Below are 21,616 nucleotides of genomic sequence, written 5' to 3' on the forward strand. Positions count from 1 at the left end.
TCAGTATACACAGAAGAAAGCCATTACTTTGAATGAGAGTGAGACCTGGGACAGAGGCTTCCCTATTATGGCCAGGAAGGATCCCAGCTCTGTGGTACAAAGGCAGGAGGGGTGGAACTGGCCTTCACTGCCTCTTTGGTCCCTGCAAAGAGCACAGCCATTCCTACCATGTTCCGTAGGGGCCACTCGGAGAGGTGCTGGGAGAGAGGCTCGTGGCAGGCCGAGCAAGCTCTGCCTTGGTATCAAAAAGCTTTCCATTTGCACGGTTCTTTTTTCCTAGCTTTAACCCCAGTGCGGTCTTGGAGAGCACTCAGCCCAGACAGGCAACCAGGCAACTAACAAAAAACAAACCGGCGTGAGCGCACAGACGAGTCATTATTTTGCCCCTGCAAATGAACACAAGGAGGATGAGGCTTGGGAATGAGAGAAGCAAAAAGCATGAGTTGTAGAGAGCAGTGAAATGCTCCATGAAGCCTGGCTGCATGAAGCTACCTCAGGGACTCCTCCCTGGGACACTTGTCACCACATCCGCTCCTCTGTGTCTGGGCATACGCCTGCTTCAGCTGCCGTCTCTCCAAGGCAAGACCACGAGTCTCCTGAATGGAGTGTGACATTCCCCCTTGGGCAGAGGCCAGCACAGCATGAAGCACATAACCCAGGAGAGCTCCAGGTGGGCCTGACACTTGCTCTCCGAGGGTGCAGATGAGCTCTATACAGGGAGAGAAGCCTGCTATCAGTGCGGCAAGCACAGGGGTACCTATGCACCCCATCATGCAGTGGGATAATTCAGCCCATCTTTCCAGGGCTATCTTGGCTTGTAATGGGATGTGAGTCATATTGTAGTGTAGCCCTGAGTCAGGTCCAGTATTTGTAACACTGTGCAGTCCTTTTGGCACAGCTCCATCCAGTCTCAGTCCTTTTAGACACTCAGCTCAAATTAATTACCCAGGAGTGGCTTTTCTTTAACATTAACCAAGCACTGCTTGGTCTGCAGAGCTCCTCAGGAATGCCCGGGCTCTGTCTAGGCTTGGAGCTGGCTGAGGATTGCTGTTTATCAGCTTTCTCCCAGCTTTGCTGCAGACCTCCAGCGCTTCCAAATCCTGCCCCTTCCCACATGGTTCCCACTAACGTGGGTCAGCTAGGGCAAGCTGCTGGGTGCATTGTGACCCTGTTTATCAGTGGAGTCTGCTTTCCAGATGGTTTGCGCACACAGGCTGGCTGCTCCAGTTCTCAGTACCAGCCCTCAGTTCTGCAGGGTGTGATTCAATGCCAGGAGCGGGGAGAGCCGGGGTCGTGCAAAACAGTGAGTGCTGAACCAGCCCCAAGGCTAGTGACTGCACTCCTGTCCAGGTCCTGCTTCCTCACTGCTCTTTGTCTTACCACCTCTCCAACCCAGGGCAGCTGTGGATATTTCACAGCCATACTTTTTCCCATTATGTACAGAGTACCAACAGCAGAAGATGACCTTCCTGGCATCCCTCACCCAGCAATATACTGTGGATTCTGCAGTGGTTACAGACTGGCCATACCTCTGAAATGTTCTCTCAGACAGCAGAACTTAGATGTGTCCACACAAAAGGCCTCGTTCTCAGTCCCACATTGACCCTCTCATGGCTTATATGTTTGAGTCTGCAACCCAATCATTCCCCAGATAAATCTCTGAGGGTGGGAAAGAGAGCAGGGTCAGAATGTAGACAGGAAACGGGAGGACAGCACATACTTATTTGGGTGTCTGCTCCTTGGGCTGTCTGGGCTGACAGCACAGGGGGCTGCTCTCTTGCTGAGTCAAATCTGAAGGGGGAAAACCCTTGGTGGTCTGCTCTGGTAACTTGCTTCAGCAGCAGCCCTCCCAGATGGAGGATGCCTCTGAGAAAAAGAGATGTGCAAAGTTTTGCAACAGAAAGGGAGGATGAGGAGAGCGAGGCTTAAAATCACAGTAAGGGAACTTCAGATTAGCCAATAGGCAAAACTTTCCCATCATGGGCATAGTGAAACCCTAGAAAAGATTTAATGGGGAAAGCTGTGGACTCCTAACCGCCTTGCAGAGGGATAAGATCAAGTCAGACAACCCTCTGCCAGGCCTGACACAGGTTTAGCTGGACTTGTCTGCAGTGGAGGCACAGACTGGAAGACCTCTCAAGACCCCTCATCTCTGTAACAGGCTGTGGTCAGACAGAGAAAGTCCAAGGTTTTTTTTGTCTGCAAATACTTGTGGCTGTGTAACACCTTGCCTCCTTCTATAAGAAAGGGCTTGCTTGCATACCAGAGGTGACTGGGACTTCATTACCAGCTGTGGTTTTGATGTACAGAGTCGGACAAAGAAAATGCAATTCAGTCTGTGTCTGCTCAGCGGCCTCTCGGTTGTCACGGCCATGCAGCGCACCCCTGCCTGATGTGCTCCCCAGTGCTGCTGGCCCTGCTGCATGGTGGAAGCTCCAGGAAGCGATCCAGCAGCACTGGGAGCAGCACGCTGAGCCACTACGCACACAGAGCAGCCACAGCAACTGGTGTCTCAGCTCGAAGGTTTCCAGCTACACAGGGAGCTGGAAAGAATGGGCTTCTGCTAGGAAGACTTATCCAGGCAGCAAACTAAGGGGTGCCAAACCAAAGGTGGGAAGACATGCCACTGGCAAGGGGCAATACTGTGTTAACTGATGTAATTCCTGCCCAAGCTTTGGCACCATCGTGTCGAAGGATTCTACCCTGTCCTCTCCTGAGGGCAACATTGCAATAGATGCCATGCATCCAAAAGATGCCTCTTTTGTGCCCTACTTTGTGCAGGCTTTCGTGGAGCTGAGAAGGACCTTTCTCCCCCTCTTCTCTTGCCAGGATGTCTTCTAGACTGGGCCCTGCACTGCAGAGCTGCTTTGGGCAGCAGACAGCTAGGCAGCTCCCCTGGGTCTGTGAGCGCTGTACGCATTGAGAGAAGTGCAGGGGGCCGGCGAGTGAGCCTGAATGTTGCCTCATGCTGAGCCAACTGGGGCACTATCTGGTGACATACTTAGCAAAAGTCTGTCCTGTGTCAAGACAAATGAGTTTCTGGTTGTCAGATAAAAAGGGGAAGGGAAGAGATCAGGATTAGAGAGGAGGATGCAGGCTCCAGGCCAGCTAGAAGTAGCTTTTTGGCAGGCTGAAGTGTTTGAAGAGCAATAAGGGGACCAAAACTTCAGAGCAGAGCCCAGGCAGCTCTCCTGCTTAGCAGCTTTTTTTTTTTTTCCACATCTGAGCTGCACCACTGCCTGAATCCTAGCTCCTGGGATCTCTGCTTCCAGTGGTGAGCCCAGCTCGTGCCACAGACGTGCATGGGACAGGGGCAGGCAGGGACTGAGGAGAGGGCCCCCACACAGCTCCTTTTGGTGCTCTTCAGGCATTTGCTGTTCTTGCTGCTGCTTGTGCTCCTGCCAGCAACGGCAGCGTGGCAGGGCTGCATACAGCCTCTGAGCAGCACGGGGTGCCGGAGGTGAGACAGGGGAGCAGCACCACAAGCAAGGTGCCACACCAGACTTCTTTCATCCTCTCCTCCTTCGTGCAGCAAAGCTCTGGTACTCAGCACAGCATCGGCAGGAGGTCAGAGCGGCACGTATGGACCCCCGTCAGCCTTTTCCTGCCTTCACGCTTGCCCTCTTTGCAGCTCGCTAGCACAGAGGTGGTGCTATTCTTGGTAACACGCCTGGCAGCTCTGTGATGCTGCCCATGCTGCCTGAGGAGCCCAGCCCAGCATCCTTCTCACACAGAGCTCTAAATACAAATAGGCTCCAGAGGATAGATCGAGACATCAGTGGGGAAGAAACCCTGCAGCTGTCCTCCAGCACGGGCTGCGCAGCGAGAGCAGAGAAGAGCAGAGACACAATCCCTGTAGCTCTGTCCTGTCTGCACCCCACAGGCTGGGGGCTTGTTCCTTTTTGTTCCCTCTGTTGTGGGCTTGCACATGCTTGTGTGGTGACAGTGCTAAACTTGGAAAGGCAGCCTCCCTGGGGGAGGGGGGAGAAGCTGTCTGCATGGCTTTGTTTTTTTTGTTTTTTTTTTTTTTTTACTTGTCCTGTTCTTGCTGGAGTTTGACTCTCACGTTGTGCGTGTTTCAGAGCTGGAGAATGGAGTGTGGTCTCTGGGGCCCAAACTCTGCTCCATCATGGTGAAACAGGAACAGAACCTGGCTCTAGACCTGCCTGAGTCCCAGCTAGCTGCCAGCTCCATACCAGTGCTGAACCTCAACCCTCTGCAGAGACTGCCAGTCCCCGAGGAGGTGAGCCCATCTAAGATCCATCGGGAACCCAGGCTCTCACACAGCAGCACCCTGCTGGTGTGGACCCAGCCATGTGACTGCAGGGTCCTGCTAGGTGATTTAGCTGCTGGACAGACGGAAGAAGGTGATGCAGAACCCAGATAGTGCATTATTTGTCATTCCTCTCTTGAAATAGCTGTCAGAGAAGCACCAAACCTTAGGCTAGCTAGAACTGTCTTCTCGATTCCTTCAGCGAAGCTACAAGACAGTTTATCCTTCCAGAGAAAGCGATGGAAGGAGGGTTTTCTCTGGCACAGAAGGCTTTACAATCTGGGTTAAATACAAGCGTGTTTCCTTGGCACAAAAGCCAAAGGCTTTTAAGCTCGCACATGCTGGAGGCCTGTCCCCTCCAATCTGCCAATATTTCTGTAACCACTCTTTTGCTTATTTTCATTGACTTTGGATTACATTTTTTCTCAGAGAGCAGTGTCAGTTAATGTGATGCCAATGACCCCACTACTTCTGAGTACAGAACCCTGCCCTGCCACTGTCTTTTTCATGGTCTTGGGCTTATCATATGGCCTCTCACTTTTATCGGCTGCTCACTGGAAATGGAAGCCCCACTCCAGGTCCTCCTCGCATTTTCCTATGAGGAAATGGGAACTATTATTTAAGAAACAAGGGGCGAAGTCAGTTGGTCATATCTAAGTTCTTAAGAAGTCTGTTTGTCTGAAGGAGAGTCACTTATGCCACTGCTGTGTGGGAGGAAGCTGGGGGCTCAGTTTGGCTGTCCTTGAGTCCAGCCGTGTTGGACAGGAAGGTCTGACCAGTCTCACACGAGCCTCAGCTATCTTGTAGCAGCTCAGCAGATAACAGGAGAGCATCTCTGGGGTTCACTTCCTTTTTTCACTCATGCTGAGCATCTTCCCATTTAAACAACCTTCCAAAACAAATGTGTACTTCCAGCCAAAACTGTGCACAAACTTCCTCCACTATTTACACAGCTTGAACTTGCTGTGCCCTCGAAGCTCTGCTGTGTGTGCTCGGCAGCCATACCATGGCGCTCTCTCAGCTGTGTTTACAGTCTGGAGGAGTTTGCAATGTGTCTGTTCAGTGTAAAAACTCCCCCAGCCTGTGGTGGCCTGGGGGCTGGTGAGCCAGGGAGCTGAGGGGCAGCACAGCCCAGATGGAAAGAAAAGTACTCTTTATTTAACTCTCAATCCCCTCCAATTGGAAACAGATGCCCAGTGGTCCTGGTGAAGATCATGTGAGCGGGATGGGGGTTTTGTTCTGTTTCTTTTTCTGTACAACCTCTATACTCCCATTTCTAATGAAGGCAGATCAAAGAGGGGCTTCCCATGGTAATGCAGAGGTTGGTTTAAATTGCACTGTCTGGGTCTAGCAAGGGAAGAATTGCCAAGGATAAAAGTAGCCTCCCTCTCGGAGGTACTCGGTGCACGAGTTGGCAGCACATCCATCTGCCACTGCCTGTTCCTCTGCAAACACGTGTTTGCACTCTTTCTGCCCAGCGACACAGTCTTCAGGGGGTTTGGACTTGGCTGCTGTTGTGTGCAGTGAGAGGCTGCTTTGGGGCAGAGCTGTGATATGGGGCAGAACACAGAGCGGGGAGCAATGGCTGGGAGCAGAACTGGTGGGAGCCCCTGGGCAAGGAAAGCGACAGCATCCAAGAACTCCTTCTGCTTCTCTTCCACAGACTCCCATAGAAATGACTCCAGCACCTGTGATCAAAGCTGAACCCAAAGAGGTGAACCAGTTTCTAAATGTACCTGCAGGTAAGAAGATAGAATTTGCTGGTTGACATAAATTCCTCTAAATTACTCAGATATAGACCATCACTATACAACACCTGAGAGCAGAGCCACATGTAGTACTGAGCTACAGACCAATAGATGAGTGGGCACAGCACGGTTCCAACTCAGATCTGTGTCTGGACCGACAGTCACACACAGAATTGTTCAGACAGGGAGTCCCAGGCAAAACAGGCTACCTCAGAGCTGGAAATATGCAAGAGTGCCTTTAAAATCCTCAGAGGGACTGCAGCATTATCCAAAAACAACCATCTGAAAGTCAGGATATTCAGGATCCAGTTTAATTTGAAAGAAACCCAAGCATCTGAAAGTCCACCGATGTACAAATGAAAGCACTATAGGAACTCCCACTCTGCCTCAGAGAGACATTCCTTAGGCATATTCCCACCTCCATGAAGGCCCCCAGGGCTCTCTAGTACAAAGTGGGGACAGTTTTCAAGTGCTTGGCAACCAGCTGAGTGACCAGAGCCCCTTTGGATCAAGTGTGCTGGCAAGTGTGCGAGCCCTGTGGTGCTTTTGGAAGAGCTCTTCTCCTACAGAGCTTCCTGTACATGTGAACAGGCTATGGAGCAAAACATCACGGGCTTTGTACTCCATTTTGGTTGACACCAGGGCAGCTTATTGCTTTGTAAATACCTTCAGTGCCTTGGCAAAGCCCCTGACAATTCTCTGACTCCTGCAGTTCCTAGTTTAGCACATTTGAGGTCAGCCTCACCTCTGTCTTGGGCAACACTCAGTCCAGCCTTGTTCTTAGAGCCACCCCACCTTTTAAAACTCATCACCCTCTCCTTTCAGTCCTGTTTTATGGCAGTGCCTTTTCCTGTTGCTACTCAGGGCACTGTGACTGTCCCAACAGTTGACATGACAGCCATTGACTCAATATCCTTAATTCTCAGTAGATGACCTGGTGCAGATGCCTCCAACTCCGCCCAGCAGCCACGGCAGTGACAGCGACGGATCCCAGAGCCCCCGGTCCCTGCCTCCCTCCAGCCCAGCCCGACCCGCTGCTCGCTCTTCTACTGCCATCTCCTCCTCACCTCTCCTCACAGCACCACACGTAAGGAGGCAGCAGGATGTCGCTGAGACACGGGGCTCCTTGGTGCTCAGAGGGGGCTGGAGGCTTTCTGAGGCTCTCGTGGGGGATCCTGTCCTCGTTAAGGTTTCCTAGCTGAAACACCCTGCCAAAGCAATGTGATGTCCTGGCACAGGGGTGTGGGGACAGGTTGGTGTTCACAGGAGCGAGGAGAGGCCCAGTGAGTCCTGCAAAATGCCTACCAGCAGCTACCTTGTTTTAGCAAGTGCTGTCTTTCAGCCCATACTTTGGGGAGTGGCTTCTGCCCTGGGGGATTTTTTGAGGAAGTTAATGGAAGAGAAAGGAGTAACTGAGCAGGTGACCTTCCAGGTAAAGAGGAAAGCAGCTGCTGAGTTGTGTCCCCAGGATCAGGGTGACAGCAGGAAGGAGCACTGCACTGTGCCTATTTGTACTGCACCCCTAGCTGCTCTACAAGACTTTAAGGAGGACCGCTGGGATAGGACTCCTTGCTGATGCTGATAGCTGCTCTCTGTGTTTCAGAAGTTACAAGGGACCTCTGGCCCTCTGCTCTTGACTGAAGAGGAGAAACGCACCTTGATTGCTGAGGGCTACCCAATTCCTACTAAGCTGCCCCTCACCAAAGCAGAAGAGAAAGCACTGAAGAGGGTCAGGAGGAAAATCAAGAACAAGGTGACTGCAAAAAACATAACCGTGAGGTTCCCTTGATTCCAGAGCAGCTTCATCTGACCACTGCTATAGTTATCCTTGCCTCCTCAGCTGCGGTGCAGCTCAGAAGAGGTGGGATCCCACCTTTGATGCACTGGCACAAGCCTCCCGATCCACATAAATGGTGCCATGGGTCATAGAATGGTTTGGGTGGGAAGGGACCTTAAAGATCATCTAGTTCGTCTGTGTAGGCATGCTGTGCATGCAGCTGTAGCTGGAGAGTGTGGCTTCTAGCCCATCCCCTGCAAGTACATGGCCTGGGATGGGGCCCACAAGCTAAGACATCATAGATCAGACCGATTGTCCTGGTCAGGCCTCTCTGTGGGGACAGGGAAACAAGAGCCACTTCACAGCATAGGACATGAGCGGTTAACAGAGCTCATTAGCCAGGCAGAAGCTATCAGACTGTGATTGGAAAGCATCTTGTGGGAGAAATAACGAGACCCTGAATTAGTCACCCAGTGACTCAGAAGTGGTCTGGGGCAGAATCTGCCCAGATGGCCACAGCACGTACCCGTGTGAGTCAGAGGAGTTAAATGCAACCCAAAAGATGCTCTCAGCAGCAAGGGGATCAGGCATACTGCGACAAATGGTTGTGGTCTACAGGCCAAAGAAGGCTGTATGCCTGCAGCATCCATCCCTCCCAGAGACCAGTCGGAATAGCAGACTGGAAGATGCCTTCCCCGTTTACCTGAGGGTGCTGTATATGCAGGGAGCAGACAAGACAAGGGGACCACAAATAAATGTCTAAAGGCTCCAGATACTCTAGATACTGACTCCTCTCTGATGGCTGCCCCTCTCACAGATCTCTGCTCAGGAGAGTCGCAGGAAGAAGAAGGAATATGTGGAGTGTCTAGAGAAAAAGTAAGTTTCTTCTTTTCAGTCTTACCTTTGACAAAGGATCCCTGTTCCTTCAAACCCCTCTTTCTAGTGCTTTCGGCTCTGACAGCCCCCTTGGTCCCATCCATTTGTAGTTATTCTTTCCCACAGCTCCTCAGTTCAAAGGTGGCTGAGTCAGGGTCAGGGCTCCCCCCCACCTCACTTCCAGTATGGTACAAAGATGGGTGCAGAAGCTCCACTCAGCAGTGACATCATGGCTTAGGTTGGTTGTTAGAACCGCTTCTTACCAAGACGGTGAATTTTAAAATGCCAGAAGAGCAGCCGGAATTTCTGCTGTCTCCGTATGAGACTCGGTATCTGCCCCTAGCGGGGGGTTACTTATTTGACATTGGGAAGCAATCAGACATTGGACTTGCAGTGGACTGTAAAAAAAAAAAAAAAAAAAAAAAAAAAAAAAAAAAAAACACTTATTTTCAACTCAGAAAACTACTGACTTGCTCAAAAAGCACAATTCCTTGCAAGGCTGGCTGCACAGAAGTTTGGTTTGGGATCCTGCCCCTACTCCCCTCCCTCCTAGAAATCCTCTTCCAGGATGAAGAATGCTCTAGAAACCTAGTGTTTCCAACTGCTTAGTTTGGCTGGTCCCTACAGAACATGGGCCATTTTGGCTGCCAGCAAGGTGGGATTTGGGGTAAGAGTCACGTTCCTCACTAGAAATTGCTCCTAATTTGCCTGTCCCATAAGGAGTAAGCCCTTGGAGGGCAGTGACTACAGCTTTTCCCCTTCTCCCCATGAGGTGGAGACACAAGCATCTGACAGCAAGAAAAACACTGCACTGTTGGTATTACCATCTTCCCTTCCCTTTCCCCTTTCCTTGCATGAGCTTTGTTTTGCTCCTTGCAACCCTCAGGTCCTGCAGGTACGACAAGCATAAGCCTAAGGTGACATCACATGACAGTGACATATGTCACCGAGGGTTGAAAATAACTCCAGAGGGCCTGATCCTGTGATCCTCTCCATACTGGCAGCCCCGGTGGATGTTCCCAGGCAAAGAAGAATGCAGGGATCCAGCTGTAAACTCACATTTCTGTTTAAATACCATCTCGTTCCGTGTTATTAACACCACCTGAGATCAGCAAAATGGAAAAAAAATCCTCCAAACCCAACCTTAATTAACTCTTCCCCCGATGCTATTTGTTTATCTTGCCTAAGTGCACAGAAATGCTGAATGAAAACAGATGACTCAAGGCACCTTCAAGTTCTCACGCCCTTCCACCAGCAGCACCTCGGTGTGTGTCCAGACATCAGAGGACATCACCTCTAGCTGGTGTCCCACACTGCCACCCCGATCCTTCACGCCGGGGCTGGGGAGGTGGCCAGCCTTGTTCAGTGGCAGGTCCGGAGTTTTCTGTGCTGGGGCCTCATCCCCAGACGTGGCTGCGGTGCCTGTGCGCGCTCAGTGCTCTGTAACGCTAGCGCGTTGCTGTGACAGATGGCTTTCAAACAATGCCAGGTTTAAATGCAAACCAAAAGGAGCATTCAGTGAATTTTTTTTTTTTTTTGAATGCAACAAGTCGGTCATCTTGGCTTTCTGCAACGTCCGTACTTGGGCCCTTCAGCATTCAGTTTGACACCTTTGCTGTAAGCCCAGTTTTTACACGGAACGCCTGGCTTGGAGGTGGTGCTGGAAACCCTTAGCACGACCAGGCTGCGTCCCTGGGCCTGGAGATAACTTGTCCGGAGCACAGCACAACCACTTTCCTCTCGGGAGCGGTGGGAGGCAGCCTGCAGGTTCTCTGCTGCCCTCAAGTGCCTGCAGTCAGAGCTGGCCCAGCGTTTGCTCAGAGCTGCCCGCTTGCCCTGTGCAGGGCACCGAGCCAGGACAGGTCCTCGCTCTGGGTGGGAGAGGTGTGAATTTGTACCCCCCGGTTCCTTTGCGGTTCCTCCAGCCCCAGAGGGAGTTGGAGGGGATGGAAACACCTGCATACCCCCGTGTCCTGGGTGCAGGGGGTGCTGCCGGCTCTCCCAGACCTCAGGAAAGCCTGGGCCGTTGCACTTAGCTGTCCACCCGCACTCACATCCCCTTTTCCCCGGGGTCTGGTGGCAGCCAGGCAAGCCAGGAACATCTGGCTCCAAGACCACATCTGCAGGCAATGGATGAGGCCACTGAGCCTCCCCACTGCCAGAGAGGCAAGGCCAACGTCTGCTTCATCTGACCAGCCCCTGTAACTAACCAGCCGTGGGTTTTATTCCCACAGGGTTGAAACATACACGACAGAAAACAATGAACTCTGGAAAAAAGTGGAGACCTTAGAAAACGCAAACAGGTAAGAGGGGCTAAACCTGACCTCCCTGTGAAGTGTGCAATGGAAGGGAGGCCAGGGGAGCGCTGGGGCAGGAGGAAGAGGAGAGAAAGGCAGCACCCCAGCTCCTGGCGGGGCGGGCGCCGCGCGGCGAGGCGCTGGTTTTCAGCCCGTGGCAGCAGCGAGGCAGCTGGGTTTGGTTAGCGAGCTGGAATGTTTGTGTTGGGACGGCCAGGCCGCGCTGCAGCGAGGGGAGGGAGGCAGGGAGGGAGTTTTCTCCCATCTCTTCCTCCTTCTCCCTGCAGCCCTTCTGGCTCACGCTGCCCTCCCTGTAGCCCTCTAGGCCTCTGGCTGTCTCCAGGGCAGCAGCTCCAAGGGAGGCCCCGTGCAACAGCCTCTCAAGTCTGCTGTTTCTGCTCTTCTGCGCGTCAGGCAGCTGTTTCAGGTTTCTCTTGAGAAACAGCTGAACAGAGTTGGTGCATACAGGGAAAGCCCCTTCCTCTAGTACAGCCATGGATTCCAGCTCCCTCCACATCCAGGGCAACTCCCTGTGCAAGTGGTGCCAGTGGGAACTGTGCAGTCCAGTCCCCCAGCCCTTGCCATGCCTCATCCTCTGGCAAAGCAAGGCTGGAGGCTCTCCCTGCAAGCCTGGAGATTTTCCTTCCCATCTGCTGCTGCTGCCTGCCTGAAAGGAGCAAGCTGCTCCCACAGCCCCGGAGCAGGCTCCCGGCTTCCTTAGCCAAGACCAGAGTCTTGGGTGAGCATTTGTGCCCCAAGATGCAGAGCCGGCCAACAGAGCACGAGGGGAATTTGCTTCCTCGGAAGCAGATAAGGAAGATTCGTGCTGCTGCGGTGGGGATGCACAGCAGGAGCTGGAGGAGAGCCCAGCCCCGCTTCCTCTTAACTGGGCGCAGTAGGTGTGAGCAAGGGCAGGGGCTGCTGCAGGGCTGGTGAGAGGGAAGCTCATTTCTATAGCCCCATTTGCCGCCTCTACAGCTTGCAAAGATCTGAAGCACTCCTCAAGGCTCTGCCAAACTCCTTTACTCCCATCCGTGACACAAGGGCTGTGTCCCCAGCTTCCAGGCTAGCCACTGCTGCTGGGGCTGAGGGCTGCCGTTGGCCCAGCCAAAGTACCCTATCTGCCAGATACTGCTGCCTGGCCACTCATGCCCATGGGGCACAGCCCACCGCCTGGCCTCTCTGGGACCACGGGCAGCCCCGCTGCTGAAAAAGCATGAGCCCCACCCTGCAAAATCAGGAGATTGACCTAAAAGAATTTTTATTTTTATTTTATTTTATTTTTATTTTTCAAAATACACACTGTTCTTTCTAATTGGGTTTGGTTTTCTAGCACAGCCAGGAGGACACTCTGTACTTCTCTCCACATGTACAAGGAGCAGAAGAGGATTTGAAAAGAGATAAAGCTGGGATTCTCCTGCAACCTCCTGGCTCTATGACCTGGCATTTTATAAAAGCTCAAGCATATTTGTGTAAAACAGCCAGTGATCCCAGGGGGGAATGTTCAGTAGTCCGTAGAATTCCATAGACCGGAATTTGGTGCCCTTGGGAACTGCATGCTCTGTGGTTAGTCTCCCTTGTCCCAAATTTCTTCACCAGCCAGTGAAGGGTTTGGTGGCTCTTTGTACCACACCTACCACTGTTCTGTGTTTGTATGTACCGATGCCTGTGTTCAGTTAAACAGGGCAGAGAGACCTCAGCACGTGTTCCCACCAGAGCAGCCAGAGAGTGAATTAATCGCTGAACTCAACATTTGGCTTTGCCCACATCCCTCTGCAGAGTTTGCCAAGACTGAAGAAGCTGGAGGGGATCAGAATTGTTTTTTATTTCTCTCTCCACCATATGGTTTGGGGCATGGGTCGAGCTGCAGAGCATGCATCTCTGAGGGAAGTGGAAGCAGGCAGGCCTGTGCTCAAGGTCTGACTTGACTATAACATTCAGCCTCCATCCCAGAGGGTGGTTTTCATGGTAGCCTAGCTCTACAAGGCTTTGAGAGATGGCTGGCTGCACTTGAATGTGACATTCATAACTGTGGGTAGTTGTAGTGAAGGTTGTGGTGGATCTGCTGGTGAGAAGACTGAGGGAAGGTGCTGCAGCGAGTTACCTCAGCATAATGGCACATCGGGACATTTCTCCCACAAGTTCCTGCACACCTCATATCTCAAATTCACCCTTTTTTGTTTGTTTTCTGCTTCCCTAGCCTGTTTGGTGGGAGAAGTTGGGCAAAATATAGCAACAGGCAGAGATTTGCTTTTACAAAAAAGGAAAATCAGGGTAAATTACAAAAGGGGTAGTGGAAATCTTGTATCACTCACTGTCCATTACTTCTTTATCAAATTCTAATTTGGGTTGTTTCCTATTCCAGGACTCTGCTCCAGCAGTTACAGAAGCTGCAGGCTCTGGTAGCTGGGAAAGTCTCCAGACCTTACAAAATGGCTTCCACACAGACCGGGACCTGCCTAATGGTATGAGCATCCTTTCCATCATTTGTTACTGGCCATGCTTCCCCAGACAGCTTTGTCAGTTGCCTGTCCCTCCTCTCTTCCCCACTGTCCATCTCTGTTGCCAGTTACACCTACTCTCTACTTTTGTGTTAGGAGTCATTAGAACTAGGCCTGTGTCGTACACACATCAGTAGTGTCAGCTGTTTATGCAACAGCTTGAGAATAATTCCTGTGTTTTCACTATCTTGTTCTTTGGACAAAACAGCACTTTGTTTACTTTTCATTAGCTATTGGATATTCAGCCAAAAAAAGTCTTCAATGAGCTTTCATCTTAATGGGTAGATTTTTCTTTGCTGAGTTGGTAATGCTTAATGTTTAACTCAGAAGGGTGGACGAACTGAGTATTCCTCCCAGTGGGCATTACCTTGTGTTTATCAGCAAGAAATGACATCTGCTCTTGCTGTGCCTGTACATCAGGCATTGTTAAATCCAGCTGGAATTCTCCTCATTTGCCCTTTGACTAACCAAAATGATTCGAGGTCAACTGTTGTTTTTGGTAATCCCTGTTTGCCTCTCATTTCTCGTAGTGGGGGATAATAGTTAAGCAATCTTGGCTTCCCTGTGGAGTTTTAGGGCATGCCACTGTGTGGCCATAAGTAGAGTCAACTGCTTATTCCTCATCTTTTTTTTTGTCAGGGGGGAATTTTCCGATCCATGATAAAAATACAGCCTCCAAACCTGTGATGTCTTTGCAGGATTGTCATAGTAGGTGCTTGTGACAAATATGTCAGTTATCTATTTATCTAGTTACTGCTTCTGTACTGCTAACAGTCATGAAATACAGACAGATGATGAGGTGCTTGCCCCACTTTCTCATCACACTCAGTGTCCTGAGGGCTTTTTTTTTTTTTTTTTTTTTTCTCTTGGTTCAATCAGTTTCTCTGGTTCCAGAGCCCCTGCTTTGTAATTCCCAGCACTTTCTCCTTTCAAAATCTGCTCAGACTTTTGCTACTCTTTGCTGCCCCCATGTCAGATCAGATTTTAAAGACAGACTGTCTTTTCTGTTGGCTGCTCTGTTGCTTCATTCCCGAGTTCTTTCCACATTTTTGGGTGTGACCCCACTGGGCCCAGTGACTCATTGCTCCTTAATGCAGCAGCTCGTCAGAGCACCCCTGGCTCTGGCAATTCTTCATCACCACTACCTGGAGTGAGCAAGTCCAGGAGGGGTGCCTCCCAGACGTCCCCTGTGCTATATAAGCTGATAAAATACCTAATTTAGCTTCCTAGCAATGTCTTATCGCTCCTTGCTGCTCTCTTCATTCCACGGCATCCCAGCCCACACACCAACTCGCTCAGGCTTCTGAGCTTTGAAGCATTTCAAGAATTTGTAATTTGCTTTTCTATCTTTGGCCAGTTCCTCTCATAGGCCTCCTAGTTCCCATTTTCCATTTAGTCTCCAAATAGAGAACTCCTTATCATGACAGATATGTAGAATAATCGTGCCTTGCAGCATGGGAGTGGAGCAGAAGACCCTTTTCTTCTCGCGCTGTGTCATTGCTGCTGGATATTTTTCTAGCCAGTTCTTGAAGGCCTCCAGTGGTAAGCAGTACTCAGCCTCCCCAGGCAAATGTTTCCAGCGCTTTGTTATCTTTCCCAGATAAAGCTTTCTTGATATCTCATCTGAATCTTCCTTGCAATAGCTTAAGCCTATTACAACTTCTTCTGTCCACTGTAAGCAAGATCAGTTTACCCTCCCTTTGTGCAGCTGCATTTTACATATTTGAAAACTATTGTTTTCAGGTAACACCCTTCAGTCTGCTCTGCTAAATCACCAGTTTCTTCAGTCTTCCTTTGTAGGCTGTTATCCTCAGAGCTCTCTTCCAGGCTTTCTCCAATTGCCCTGCATCTTTTCGGAAGTAGAGGGCCCAAAGCTGGACACCAAGTGACACTGACTTGTACTCATCTTGGGCTCCATGTTCACTCCCAGACCTTCTTCTGAAGAACAGCTGCCTGGCCGCTTACTTGGTGCCATGTTTCTTCTGCTAATTGGTCCTGCCACCTTGCTATCTTAGCATTTGTCTGTATAGATCTGCCCACTGTTCTCTTGGAACATTCTCCCCACGGTCAAGATCATTCTGAATTTGAATCCTGACCAAAAGCTGGTCTGCTTGTGGTCTCTCCCATCTGTAGATTTGATACAGTCCATCATCCAAGTCAAGCTTTAAAATGTTGTATCTTGCCAGAGCCACAACAGATCTCTTTACTTCTCCATCTGCTACATCCTCCCAGTTTGAGAATGAACCATCTGATACCTACATTCTGAAAACATCTTTTTTTGACGAATTTTGCATCCATCTTTCTAACTGGTTTTGCAGTATTTCCCTCTAGCCTAGTTTCCCTCACTTTTTAAGAGGTCAAAATGGTGAGGTGTTCAAAATCAGGGAGGTGAATGGCACTCAGACTCAAACTAAGAGCTACTGTTACAAAATGTTTTAGAAATTGAACCAGATCTGAATCAGAAAGCCAATGTCAGAGTTAAACTGAAACAAAACAGAGTAAAACAATGTTGTTTTGCAAAGCCCCAGATGAAAGCCTTGTTAAAGCAAGATGTTAAGTATACTGCTCTTTCCCTGCCCATAAAGCCTGTTTTGTTTTCAAACTGAAAAAGAGGCTTCAGAGGGCCAGCTCCATTTCTGAATGCTGTGTTCTTGGCTGTGATAATTCCAAGCAACATCTATTCACAGTTTATTTTTTCCTTTTTTTTGTTTTTGTTTTTGCTTTTGTTTTTGTGGAATAAGGAGTCTAAATACCTTGTGCACCTAATATGATGTGCTCAGCAGCCATGCTGTCCACAGGTAATTTTCTTACTTTCAAAACTAGTATTGTCTGGAAAGCTAAACTCACCATTTACATAGTATAGTATCCCCGTGCATCTCCCAGAATACACAGGTAGTCAGTATTATCTTGATGTACCAGCTTCTGTGTGTTACTTAGGCATGGTTATTCCAAAATAGTTGCCCATTCTGAAAAGCAGTCAAGAAATTGCTGTCTGTCCCCACAGATGTCCCCACGGGCGACACTTAGCTTTGAACGTAGGTAGTAGAAGTCATCAACAGATGCATTTCCTCTTCAGACTTTCTCAGGCTGAACACTAGTCTGGAGGCAGAAATTAATATACCACCCACAACATGTGGGTATTCAGGTAATAAAGATTTGGCGCTTTATCATTTCCCATGTGTCCCCTCTTGCTTTGTACTATTTAGCTCCCTAAACTTTGCGGAGTCCCTTACGATCAGCACTGGCATCTCACTCTGAAGCTTTACCATTACGGCAGAATTTACAGACAGGTGCAGACCTACCAGAGGGAGATTTCCAGGGAGCTTTCATCTTTTCTCCTTTTATCCTTGTCCAGTAGCTCTGACTGGTCTGCCCAACAGCCGGAAGGCACAGACACATCCCAGAATATGTGCAGGCTAAGCATAAATTTAACCCCTTCCTTGGACTCTCCATCCTGTCAGATGGGCTGCTGCAGTTCTGCTGCCACTTCTGTCCTAGCGTGGAGGGTAGTTTCACTTTGCTATGTGCTGTGGTATCTTACAAATTTCTCCCAGTGAGCATGTTTTCTTGCAGCCCACCACAGCTCCTGCTGTGCCAATGGTCAGGTCCCCTCTGGTAAAGGCAAACTTCATCTCTTCTGCTGAGCCTTCTTCCTTCCCACATTGTTCCCTAGCTGTGAGCATCTCTCATCAACTGGACAGGCGAGTTCTCACCCACTGAACCATAAATACTTCAGAAAAAGTAACAAAAGGCAGCTTCTGACTTCCCTTTCTTAGATCTCCAGCAGAGATTAGCAGAGCAAGCCCTTTCCCTCTCTGGGGGACCGCAGTGACCCTGTTGTAAACCTGAACACATGTTGCCTCTCAGCCTCGTGTCTGCATGCTGGGAGGGGTGTTTCCTGGTGGCTAGTGGCACTGACTGCATGCTGATATCTCCTCGCTAGGTGCTGGCGCTCTGCTTCGTTCTGATCCTCGGATCCGTGATGCCCTGCCTCCCGGAGTTCTCTTCAGCATCACAGACAGTGAAAGCAACACCAGCGCCAGACATTTACACAACTAGTAAGAGTGAGTCTAATGTGGTACCTCCCTTTAATCCTGTCAAACCATTTTCAACTCTTCTCCCAACACACCTGGTTCAGCGGTGGCATCCTCCCTTCAGTGCCTGCCCCATATGCTCTTGCACGAGGGGATTCCTGGCCTGTCAGTGGTACGAGCCGTGATAACAGCACCTTGCTTGGGCCTGTTTTCATTCTCTGCTAGCCATTATCCTAAAACATGACAAATGATAAAGGCTATGGAGAAATGAGGGAAAAGCCCCAGGGCAGACTGATTGCCCTCTGGAGAGGTGGTGTGTCCAAGGGAGCATTTGCCCCCAGGGTATCTTGCAGAGCAGGCCTCCTGTGTGAGCACATGCTGAACCACCACCACGACCCACACCCTTTGCAAAACACCTCGTTCTCATTATTAACCAGTTCTCTCCTTGTTTCCAGTTCAGTCACGGAGCCTCCTGTTCTATGATGAAGGTGCTGGCTCCTTAGAAGAGAGCTATAGCTCCTTCCTAACCATGGACCATCCTGAGGGGTGGGAGGCCGAAAAAGGGCAGTCTGACGAGCCAAGGCCGCATCTGGCCAGGACACATGAGACAGCCAAATATCTGAGCAAAACCCGTCTGGAGAGTCCTGAGCAGAACCAAACTGACCCAACTCTCACTCACCTCAAAGAGCAATTCCATGAGAGGTAAGCAGGTGGGGGCCCCACTCCCAGCCCCAAACCACAGCATGGCATCTGGGAGGGACCAGCAGGCACGTCGTCTTCACTGCAGACTTAGGGTAGCCAAGCTCCCTGGGACAGGCAACTAGCTAAGGAGCAACAGCTGGAGGAGGCCAATGCTGGAAGAGAGCATAAGACCAAGACTGTTTTTTAGAGCAAAATTTGGGACTCTGTAAAGTGGTGTCCCACTGGCCTAAAGCTGAGGATGGGTGACTCAGGTGGTCCCAGGTTTGCTGGATGTTCTGTGTCCCAGGGAAGAGCTTCATCCTGGTCATAGCAAAACAGCTGGGCAGAGAGGTGAATTTGCCTAGGAAGCTGCAATGAACCTTGACTGATGTCTTGTCTTTTTTTTTTTTTTTCCCTCAGGGAGACAAGCTCCAGTGAGACAACTGAATACTTGTAGCAGCTGCTGGACCTCAAGGCCTCATCTGTCTGATTGCAGGATTCCCTCCTCACTGAGCAACTGAGGGGACTTGGCAGGAGAGGACACTGCATTCAGACACTCCTAAACCGGCCTTGGGTTCAGTTCCTCCCCTTCCCCGTGGCCCCCTTTGGTACTGATCTATCTCTCTGAGGGGACTCGCAGGACTGCCAGAACCAGCAATAAATGTCTGGCAAAGTCCTGAGACGCCCTCTCCTCCTGGCCTTATCTTCTGCTTGAATGAGCACTACCCTATGGGTGTGGGCTCACCTTGGAGTGGAGGTAGGTCAGGGGGAGGCTCCGAAACTATTCAGCTCACTCCCCAGAGCCTCCAAGGGGGCTGTCCCCAGGCATGTACCCCTTGGCTACATCAGATGCACCTGAAGGAGACAGAGAGAGAGTGCTGGATTTTCTGCCCTGCCTGAGGGACTTAGGAGTGGGTGATGCTGGGGCTAGAGAGATGACTCTGGAGAGTTTGAGCTCATTCCTTCCCCTCCATCTGTTAGCATACTTCTGCCTCTGTTGAGAGAAAAACTAGTTCTTCCTTGCTCTAGTTTTCTCTTGATGGATGTGCCTACATAACTTCCACGCCAACTATCTGCAAAGATCTGCACACAAACGGAGTGGGGGAGACAGATCCCAGACTGAGATAAACCACCATGAAAATTTACTGGCAGCTTCTGGGCAGCCAGAGCTCTGAAACAGAGAACAATTTTCCCCCACAGCCCACTTCTCCCCACCCTCGGCACCCTTGCTTTGGCAGGGGTGGTATTTCCCTTTTTGTTCCCAGCTTGGGCCCCGCAGTGCAGTGCTAACCAGGTCAGTGGCTTTCCCACTTCCCATTCTGCACACCCCCTTGCTTTGAGGGCAGGTGCCAGAAATTCAGTCCCATAACCTGCTCCTTATCACAGCTCTCCATCCCCACTCCTGCTTCATGCTAAATGGGGTCTTCCTAGGAACCATCGACAAGAGCTCTGGAGGGCTGTCAGAGAGCCATCATTCCCCTCACATCCTCTGTGTGCCCAGCAGTGTTGTGAAAGCCACTGAGGACGTGCTGGCATCTCTGGTGACGGGTACTTCTGTCAGCAAAGAGGTGGCATGTTGGAATTGGCCAGGGTAACCAAAGACTGTTTTAGACCTCCTCCTTCTCAGTGCTGGCACCAAAGGTACCAACCTCTTGCCATACCACCCTTCGGGCCAGAATTGCCAAGTTTGGTGCTGAAATGACCTCATCTCAAGGCTGTTCTGTTCTCTTTAGCACCCACACATCCACTTCTGACCCTTCTTCCTCCCTTTCTCTGCTGAAAGGCTCAAGTGTCTCCCCACTCCGTTCGCTCAGCTGCTCTTTGCTGGAAGGACAATGTGGGACTTGAGTGCCTGAGATTTGGGACGCAGCAGATTGCCCCGTGTTTGTACACGGGAGTCCCTGTGTGCTCCGCCAGGTCTCACAGCAGACACCCCCTTGGCTTGTTTCTCTTCAAGCACCCTGGACTCGCTCTGCATTGCCCCAGCCTCCCCACCAGCCTCTCCCCTGGAGAGGAAGGATGGGACGGCTCTTACTCAAGGACTGGAAGAAGTGAGGGAAGGGCCCTCACATCCCTCTCTCCTCTCTTTTGAAAACTGCTTTTGCCCCCCCGAAGCCGGTTAGGACAAATTTGGACACAGCTAGCTGCCACCACACATGCTTGGCCAATGGGAGGGATGAGAAAAAGCCTTCAGCACAGCTCTTCTCCTCTCAAGGTTCACACAGGATCCGCTGGTCACCACATCCCACTGCGTTCCCCGTCCTCTGCCCCAGTGCAAAGAACCACTGCTGGGTCCAAGCATGCCCTCCTCCACCCCAACACGTCCACGTGCACGTCCCCGTGCCTCCCACTCACACCGTTGTACAGAGACCAAGAGCAGAACTCGTTTGTACATAATGAACCTTATTTTGTATTATTGCCGATCCCTTAAGATATTGTATTTTGGAGACTCTCAGATCCTATTTTCAGTATTGTATTTTATTAAGAATTAGTGCGGGCTTGGCATCTATGGACTTCCTTCTTGTTAGCAGCTCACTTTCCCCTTATACTCCAGTAGCTGCCTCTTCCCTCCAGTTTTTTGTTTTGTTTTGTTTTGTTTTGCTTTTCAAGCCACCTTTTCCTCTCCTCCTATCACTTGCTCTGCATTCGCTTAGAGAAGCAAAATAAAAATGAAATAAAAAGATGCAGCATCAATTCTGGGTTGTCGGATCCTTTCATTCAAGCATGGTTGTCACAGCAGCCCACGCGCACAGCTTCTCACCTCGTGCTCCCCGACTGTCCCACCCGCTGGCTGCATGCAGAACTGGTTCAGCTCTGGGACCTCGTACTCAGCGTTTGGGCTAGAAGCAAACTTGCATGTTTTATTTCCTGCAGCACCACAAGGTCTTCTGCAGTTCTGGGCATATCAGAACTGTTATGGCTCAGTTTCTTCTCCCTCTCCAAAATATTGCTAACATGGAAGAGCATGGAAGAAAGTTCATGGGGTGCAGTGAGCTCTTCTGATGAAGGGTCTGTGCAGGGCCTGTACAACAAAAGGCATTGCTCGTAGCCCCGTGGCTCTGGTTCTATCCCAACTGAAAAAAAGGAAAAAGAAAAAAAGAAAAAGAGAAAAAAGAAAAGGAAAAAGAAAAGGAAAAAGAAAAGGAAAAGGAAAAAGAAAAAGAAAAAGAAAAAGAAAAAGAAAAAGAAAAAGAAAAAGAAAAAGAAAAAGAAAAAGAAAAAGAGAAAGAAAAAGAAAAAGAAAAAGAAGAAGAAAAAGAAAAAGAAGAAGAAAAAGAAAAAGAAAAAGAAAACTTTAATCCTCCAGTTAACTAAAAGCAGAACAGCTGCACTTAGATCAGAACAGCTTGAGACCTGACTGCCTGTTAGCCTGCACCTCCAATAGTCCATTTACATCTGTGAAAACTGATTAGTTTTGTCATGATTTTG

The 21,616-nt window shown here is 50.2% G+C and overlaps 1 protein-coding gene across 3 annotated transcripts in view; it reads left to right on the top strand.

Annotated features, from left to right (window-relative positions):
- CREB3L1 (cAMP responsive element binding protein 3 like 1) overlaps positions 1–20,877 on the top strand; it is a 45,392-nt gene extending 24,515 nt beyond the window's left edge. Inside the window, exons 3-12 of one of the 3 annotated variants that reach the window (XM_035539897.2) lie at positions 4,083–4,243; positions 5,937–6,015; positions 6,948–7,108; positions 7,625–7,774; positions 8,616–8,674; positions 10,909–10,977; positions 13,337–13,436; positions 17,416–17,530; positions 17,962–18,208; positions 18,608–20,877. In XM_035539897.2, coding sequence (XP_035395790.1) covers positions 4,083–4,243; positions 5,937–6,015; positions 6,948–7,108; positions 7,625–7,774; positions 8,616–8,674; positions 10,909–10,977; positions 13,337–13,436; positions 17,416–17,530; positions 17,962–18,208; positions 18,608–18,644 — 1,178 coding nt within the window. In that variant the 3' untranslated portion in view covers positions 18,645–20,877. Of the gene's footprint in view, positions 1–4,082; positions 4,244–5,936; positions 6,016–6,947; positions 7,109–7,624; positions 7,775–8,615; positions 8,675–10,908; positions 10,978–13,336; positions 13,437–17,415; positions 17,537–17,961; positions 18,209–18,607 lie in introns of all 3 variants that reach the window. The other 2 variants (XM_035539896.2, XM_035539895.2) reach the window with 2 other exon arrangements.
- The last annotated feature ends 739 nt before the right edge of the window (positions 20,878–21,616 follow it).

This window comes from Cygnus atratus, chromosome 5, assembly GCF_013377495.2.
Source record: "Cygnus atratus isolate AKBS03 ecotype Queensland, Australia chromosome 5, CAtr_DNAZoo_HiC_assembly, whole genome shotgun sequence".
Taxonomy (NCBI): domain Eukaryota; kingdom Metazoa; phylum Chordata; class Aves; order Anseriformes; family Anatidae; genus Cygnus; species Cygnus atratus.